This window comes from Chrysochloris asiatica, unplaced genomic scaffold (assembly GCF_000296735.1).
Source record: "Chrysochloris asiatica unplaced genomic scaffold, ChrAsi1.0 scaffold00025, whole genome shotgun sequence".
NCBI lineage: Eukaryota > Metazoa > Chordata > Mammalia > Afrosoricida > Chrysochloridae > Chrysochloris > Chrysochloris asiatica.
The window spans coordinates 17078290-17086789 of NW_006408543.1; the positions used below are offsets into that span (position 1 = coordinate 17078290).

General features: G+C 41.8%; 1 protein-coding gene across 2 annotated transcripts in view; it reads left to right on the top strand.

Moving 5' to 3' along the window:
* The first annotated feature begins 5113 nt into the window (after nt 1–5113).
* Nucleotides 5114–8500, top strand: part of TC2N (tandem C2 domains, nuclear) — a 42918-nt gene continuing 39531 nt past the window's right edge. For both annotated transcript variants that reach the window (XM_006839568.1, XM_006839569.1), the window contains exons 1-2: nt 5114–5180; nt 6885–7118. In XM_006839568.1, coding sequence (XP_006839631.1) covers nt 5114–5180; nt 6885–7118 — 301 coding nt within the window. The remainder of the gene's footprint in view (nt 5181–6884; nt 7119–8500) is intronic.

Sequence of the window (8500 nt, forward strand, 5' to 3'; positions counted from 1 at the left end):
AAAAAAAAAAGATCCCCCACCCCTGCTGCATAGAGTTTCTGAGACTGTAAATTCTGGGAGCAGAAAGCCTCATCTTTCTCCCAAGGAGTGGCTGGTAGATTCGAACTGCTGATCTGCAGTTAGCAATCCAGCTTAGAATCCACTATGCTACCAGGACTCCTTATATACATATTGTTGTTAAGTGCCGTTGAGTTAGTTCTGACTTTTAGCGACCCTGGGTAGGGTTTCCAACGAGCAGCTGTTGAGTTTGAACTGCTCAACTTGTGATTCAAACCAGCCTTTGAGTCCGTTTCTTATAGCGCCACACCAGGACTCCGTGTTAGGTGCTGTCAATCAGTTCTGACTCAGAGTTACTCTGTATAGGGTTTCTAAGGCTGTAAATCTTTATGGGAACAGAAAGCCTCATCTTTCTCCTGCAGAGCACCTGTTGGACTTGAACCTCCGATCTTGTAGTTAGCAGTGGTTAGCAGTCCGATGCTTATTCTACAACGCCACCAGTGCTCCTTACATATATCTGATAATCTGTGTGCAGAAAATTCTTGTGGCACTATTTGTAATAGTGGAGATTTGAGACCATAGTGGAGATTTGAACACTGGATAGTTGATGATATTTAAGTGTTCTTATGGGATGATGCTATTGTGGTCCTGTAAAAACAAACAAACAAAACCCTCCTTACCTTTTCGAGATATTTGATCTGGTACAGGAGTTTCTGGGTGGTGCAGGCAGTTAATAAGCTCACTTGCTACCTGAAAACCTCTGACCAGAAGCTAAAGTCCACCCAGAGGCACCTCAGAAGAAACACCTGGTGATCTACTTCTGAAAAATCATCTATTGTGAACTCTATGGAACTTGGTTTTACTCTGATATAAGTGGGGTCTCTATCGGTCAGGGTAAACTTCATGATAATTTATTGTGATATGTTACAGCCCAATGGAGATACTCTGTTCTGATGCTCAAATTGAACCATCTTCAGCCAGTAAGAGTTCCTGGAAGTTAACTCCTGAGTTCTCTTGCTACACACTGAAAAAAAACCCAAAAGTTTTATGTGAATTATGTGATTGTTTATATGGGAGAACATTAGTTTTACATTCATTCTATCGAATATCGTTTCATTTCCATGGTTACAATCCCTTCCATGCATCATCGACCAACCAAAGGGTATACCCAACAAGCATGCCCCCCAGTTGTCCGCACACATCCCCTCTCCCTCTCTAGGTCTAGAGTCCCCAATCGCTCCATCTCTCCACGTCATCATCATCTCTGCCTCCATCTCTGGTGTCACTGCTTCTCTGGGTAGGGTCCTGCTCTCCACTCTTCCCCCTTAATGGTCCCAGGGACCTCCACACCTAGACTGCAAAGTCAATCACTCCCCTCCTATTGCTACAAAACATCTACCTTTACATTTTCAACCCTCACAATCAGTCCTGATAACAATTATTCACTATTGTTTCACAAGAGACCCATACGCATTACCTTTCATCAGCCCCGCTCAGACAGATTGGATACTACTCAGTGGAGATTCTACCGTCCTCCATGCCCTCTGGATATAGGCTCCCTCTTGAAAGCTTTTGAGCCAGTCACTTCTTGCCTTTGTAGCCCCCTCATTTTGGGTAGCCAGTGTCCAAGTTGCCTATCTCTGTCTCCTCTGTGTATGGAGGGGGGTGGGAATGATTCTCGCTGTAAAGATTTTGTTCCCTCTTTTGAGCTACTGTATCCATAGGTGTAGGTCAAGTTCATCAAATTGTATCAGATTACTCTTCTTTTTTTCCTCTTCTTTCTTCTTCTAGTTGAGCTCTGATCATCCAGTCATTGAAGCCAGGTCAGGTGGGGATTATCTGCAAGTACGGGTGTTCTTATGCATATGCCCTCTCTTCTTATCAGCTGGACGCTTCACTCTCCACTCTAGTCCTCTGTGGCTATGTCACTGACTCTGGGCCCAACAGTCCCCAGGTCTTGCCACCCTGCTGGCCAACCAGGTCTCTACCCGGGTTCACAGGAGTCTTATTGAGCGTTGTAGGGCTCAGCTTGCAGCTTCACTGCTGTTTTTCCCGCACTTCCCCTTATCGGTGACAAAGCTACACACTTTTAAAGATATATTATCTTCGCCTTTTTTTTCATTTTCTTTTCACATGGACACATTTTTATTTTAGGCATTTCTTTCCTGTTTTTTATTCTGAAGCTTATAACTTAAAAAAATAATAAAAACCGCAATTTATACATTGTGTTTTAAATATCAAGCAATATGTTTAATTTCCGTTTCTCTGTTTAAACATCAATACCAACTGTTGTTGCCTCTGTTTAAACATCAATTCCAACTCCTAGCAACCATACAGGACAGAGTCAGACTGCCCCAGAGGGTTTCCATAGCTGTAAATCTGTACAAGGGCATCAATATTTACATAAAAATAATTTGGATTTGTACATTTATTTCATTGATGTGCTCAGTCTGGGAAATGTGAAGGACCAGTTGGTCAGTGAATCATATTGGCAAATATTTGCCAAGCTCTTACTATGGGCCAGGTAATCTTCAGGACACTGATGGAAAGTCAAACATAAATATGACTTCTATCTGGCTTTTCAGAGTTAGTTCCTAATCTTGTTTTCCTTTGAGTTTCAGTCTTGGAGGAGGGTTTGTCCTGAAGGGACCTGATTGCTTGCCTTGATGGCTCCCCAGTGAGCAACTTGTTTGTTCTTGCAGCAGTTGATCATACTGCCGTTTTGTTTTGGGTTTTTCCTGATGATCTTTCTTTAAAGATGTATCTTCTGTTACTCTAGCTGTTCTAGGCTGGTATGCTTGTCCTTTCTAGTGGGAGTGTCCCACCTCAGAAGGTTCTGGATGGGGTCAGGATTCCACCTAAGGTCCTATACACTGCAAAGTTTCCACAAGAGGCCTATTTCACTAGGCAAGTTCTAGAACCCCTTTTAGGTATTCCAACCAGTCATAGGCTCAAGACAGGCTTACAACTTTCTGTAATCATGTTTCCCAACATTCCTTTCTATCCACTCAAGTGTCTATTTTACAATAGTAGGCAAGGGAAACCAATATTCATAAGACAGTCAAGCATCTTAGCATTATTTCCCCTCTTCAGATTATGCCTCGATCCCTGTGTCAATCAAAGAGCCCTATTGTTCCAAGGTTGAGCATACGTTACTATTTACCTCTGTCCCATTTAGCCCATGTAAACCTGTCTCAGTGTTCCCCTATCTACCTTCTTCCACCCCCTCCTCCTTCTTGTGTATTGCCCTCCCCCATACCCACACTATGATGCATCTACACACTAACCTGTGGTCTACCATACCCTCCCTCCTGCCCCCCCCCCCCATCCTACCCCCAACCCTCCCCATTCCGCTCCCACAGGTAACCAGCGAAGAATCCGCGCCCCCACTCCCCACCAAAACACATTTTGCAAGCCTCAGTCCATGGGCCTACAGTCCTCTGCTGCTCTGTGTCTCCATGCCATTGCCTCTGCCACCATCTCTGTTGTCGCCACTTTTCCGGTTAGGATTCCTCCTTTCTCTCAGGCACTTCCCTCTTGATGGTCCGAGGGTCCTCTGTTCCTGAAATGACAGATTAACTGCTCCCCATTTTTAGTTATACCGCATCTACATTCATAGTTGGGATGATCACCATTAGTCCTGATAACAATGACTCACAATTGAATCATAGAATCCTATCTCCCTCATCAGCCACCAGACCCATCTGGACAAGAAGAAAACTATTCAGTAGGTTTCTGTCTTACTCCCCTTGTTCTGACTTAAGCACCTTCATGAAACCTTGTAAGCCAGCCACTTCATGCCTTTATAGCCCCCCTGTTTTGATAGCTGAAGTCTTAAGTTGCCCATCCCTATTAACCCATTGTATCGAAGAGACATGTAATCTCATGACTTCTGATAAAATTAAAATACCTCATAACTGTAACTAAATAAAATCTGGTTGCTAAAGGAAAAGGCAGTATGGTTATTACAGAATATAAACACAGGAAGGCCCAAAACTCTATTTGGTACAAAAAGTTTGTGTTCAACAACTAACCCAAAGTTTGACACTTTGAGCTAGACATAAATGATATATTTATGAATACAATTATGTGATTAGAATCTGCTTTAAAGTGATCCAAAAGTTAGGGGAAGTAGGGAGGTGGTCAGACGCTATCTAGTCAATGCTGACTCATAGCGACACTCTGTACAATAGAATGAGTCACTGCCCAATGCAGTGCCATCCTCACAATTGTTATGTTTGAGCCCATTGTTGTCACCACTGTGTCAGTTCATTTCATTAGGAGTCTTCCTCTTTTTCACAGACCTTCTACTTTTCCAAGCATGAAGTCTTACTCTGGAGATTGGTCCCTCATGACCACATATCTAAAGCACGAGGTACTGAAGTTTTGTCGTCCTCGCTTATAAGGAGCATCTAACTATACTCTTTCCAAGACAAATTGGTTCGTTTTTTTCTAGCAGTCCATGGTATTTTCAATATGTCTAAAGTACGAGAGACAAAGTCTAGCCATCCCTGCTTTTAAGTACCATGTATTGCCAGAACAAAGACATATGTGTTAGAAGAAGTACAGCCAGAATGATCCTTAGAAGTCAGGATGGTGAAACTTCACCTCTTATGTTTTGACATGTTGTCAGGAGGGACCAGTCCTTGGAGAAGGACATCATGCTTGATACTGTGGCGAGTCAGTGGAAAAGGGTGGCAACCACAATGGGCTCAGATGCAACGATAATTGTGCGGATGGTGCTGGGCCCGGCAGTTTTTTGGTCTGTTTTGTACGAGGTTGCTGTGAGTCAGGACCAACTCAGCAGCACCTAACTAACCGATACTAATCTTTGAAACCATTTTGCTTCAGAGCCCTTATTATGTTTTAGAAAGACAGGTCATATGATTTACTTAGTGATATCTATTCACACTGGTGTGGTGCTATAGGATAAGCACTGGACTGCTAACCTCAAGGCCACCAGCCACTCTTAGAAACACTATATAGGGTAACTATGAGTTGGAAACTTAACAGTAACTGGCATTAAGTATAATAATTTTTAAATTGTTTTCTATCAACAGATTATTATTAACACTGGAAGGCTGTATCTCTTGCTAGGGTTTGGAAATTGAAGGTAATGGCAGCAGAATTTATCAAGAGTTGCTGTAGAGGATGTTTTTACGGTGGAACAGAAAAGCACAACCGTGAGTTTTGTTTTGCTTTCACTTCAAAAAAACATGTATTTGATGCCTTCTTTGTGTTTATATGTGTTTTTAATCAAACAGTTTGTAGAGAAATGTAATGAAAAGATAGTGGAATTTTCCCACAGACTTTTTGATGCTTCGTCATGTTCTGATTTCCAAATACCCTGGAAGCTGGGGAGACTAGTTGAGCCATTGCCGCATAATAGATAGAAGTTGGTGTTGAAGTCTGAGCAGGATTTTAAAAAGTGGAGTGGGAAGAAGGAAGGTCGGAAGTGTTCTAAGGGAATAGTACAGACCAAGGCGGGGAAAGAAGGGAGGTGGTGTTCGGTGTTTGAAGGAAACCAGACGGGCAGTATTTCCATTTACATAGAGACTTTTTTTGGTTTGTGGATGCTAAGTGCTGTCAAGTTGATCCTGACCCTAGTGACCCTGTATAGGGTTTCTGAGGAGCGTCTGTTGAGTTTGAACTGCCAAGCTTGTGGTTCAAACCAACTTTTCAGCCCAGAGCTTTAACCCACAGTGCCACAGTAGGACTCTAGTTTACGGACGGTGCATTTAAAATTACCTTTCACAAATGAAAGACCGAAGGGCAAAGAAAGGACCCATAACTTTATCAAGACCCACACTTACCAAAGATTCCTAGAACTTTCCCTTCCTCCTGCATGGTTTTCTAATCTCATCAGGGGTGCCCGTAATAGGGGCTCTATTTTTCTCTGTCTCTTTCTTGTATTTTTTAGTCTATTACAGTGCTTCCTAAAGTTGGTTTATATAGCTTTTTTTTTTTTTTAGTATTAAAACATTTCATGAAACTTTATGCAATAGTGGTTGTACTTTTACTCAGTATGTCGACAGTAAGGACTCCTGGTGTGGGGCTGTAGGGTCAGCACTGGACTACAAACCACACAGTCAGCAGTTGAAACCCACCAGCTGCCCCTTGGGAACCCTATACAGGGCCGCTATGAGTCAGAACTGACTCCATGGCACTCAACTACAACAGACAGTAAATATACTTGAAGATTAAGTCTGGGTGTTCATAGAGTCCTGGAGTAGAATTGCTATGATAATATATATGTCATTGTTGTTGGGTGCTCTTGAGCTGGTTCTGACCCACAGCTACCCTATATAGGGTTTCTACGGAAAAGCTTGTGAGTTTGAATCGTCGACCTTGCAGATCAAACTGACTTTGCAGTCCAGCACATTAACCCACAGCGCCACACCCAGGACTCCAATATATATGTAGGGTCATGTATATTTTATGATTTGGGGAGGATTTTTGTAGATTTGGAGACTGTTAGTTTCTTTTTAGAACTGCTTTATTAAAGTATCTAAAACTAACATTAAATGGTTGTGCTAACAAGAAGAATTTCTTTGTAGACAGTGTTTGTAAGGGACTAGGGTTTGCTTAAAAGCGTTCTGGAATGAATTTTAAAAGTAAGCTTCTTGTCCATTTATGAACTCTTTTTTAGGAATGTGACGTTTTAAACACTGCTTTAGCATTACGATAACCTAATGTACTGTATTAACTGCTGGAATATTGGCGGATGGGTTAATGAGGATTCCAGGAGTGCTTGGTAGGACCCGAGAGTAGTTCTCTCATCAGGACTTCTTTCTAAAATGATTCAGTAGGCGCTAAACCTGTTGGGTTTGCGTTGTTGCACATCAATCCCCATACATGTGTGTTGCTTTTTTTCTCTATATATGCAGTTTCCATGGAAAAAGACTTGAAGACAGCCATCTCAAGTAGTCAGAATACCACCGTCTGTATACCCCCCATGGCGTCTGTTACTGGGAAGCCTCAGGTGGGCTGCACGGAGGATTATTTACTCTCTAAATTACCGTCGGATGGCAAAGAAGTGCCATTTGTGGTGCCCAGGTTTAAGTTATCCTACATTCAGCCCAGGTCACAAGGGACTCTTTCACATCTGGAAGAACTTGAAGGTAAGTAAACCTGGCAGAATCTGGAAATCAACATGCAGCATTTAAAGACCGTTACTGTGTGGTTTCAAAAATAAAATTTATATAAATGTATGTTTAGAATTTCCCATTTCGTTCTTTCTGCCATTGAACTTAATGTGCAGTGTTTTACTTATATTTTGTTGTTGTTGAGAATATGCCCAGCAAAGTATATTCCAGTTCTGCTGTTTCAGTAAGGATAATTCAGCGACACTGATGACGTTCTGTGGGTTGTGGAGTTCTTCTCCGCACCCTACCTTTCTGGGCTGTCCCTCTCTCCTTCATATAGACTGACTGTCCCTACGATTCCTGTCTAATCTCAAATTGCTGCTGTCAGTTTGATCCTATACAGATAGTTCTTTAAAAAGCTTAATATTCAAGGTAGATATTTATTGCTAGTTAAACTATTAATGCTTGTACTGCAGGTTCTATTTTAAGGGAGACAAAATGAATCAAAAGATCGCAATAATAGAGACCTTTGGAAAATCCAATTTTATGTCTGTATATTATTCCCACGGGGCTCTGGTAGCGTAGTGGTTACAAATTGGGCTGCTAACCTCAGGGTCAGCAGTTTGAAACTCCCAGGTGTTTTGTGAGAGAAAGGTGAGGCTTTCTGCTCCCGTAAACATTTACAGCCTCGGAAACGCTACATAGGGTCGCTATGAGTTGGAACCTACTCCACGGCGCATAATAACAACAATAACTTATTATTATTCCCAAAGTGATTACTAACCTTAAACGGCACTTGATTGGTTGCTGTACCTCATTTTTTATTGTGAACTATAATGCATATAAAAATCTCACAGGACACATGTAAAGCTCAGTGATTTACTGGAAAGCAAAGCACCTGGATAGTCACTACCTAGAAAATGAAATAGAATATGACCAGCCTCCCACATGCTTCCATTTCTGCTCACGTCCCGCCTGGCTTGGCTGCCTCAGAGAACTCAGTATTACTGTTCACCTAGTCATCACTTTCTTGCTATTATCAACTAGACACTTAGCCTTAAATATTTTGTATCTGTGTTTATATTACTTATCCTTTTGATCACACATCTTTCCTGGAGGTGGGAGCTTTTTCTCCCAACCTTATCCAAGAAGAGACAGCAATCGTGGGCATACAGCTAAGCTATAAGCATACCCCATAATATTCCACCACTGAGACAAGAGCCAATAACACCCGCTAAGCATTACATGCAAAAAGGGAAGCCTATCTCCTGATCATATTCACCAGGAGACACCCAGTAAGCTTAACAACAAACAACAAACATTCACTTAAGCTTTAAAAACAAAACAAAACACGTAATTATTGGAAATGACGAACAGAAAACAACAAACGATATAGAAACATGTCCAAAACCAGAAGA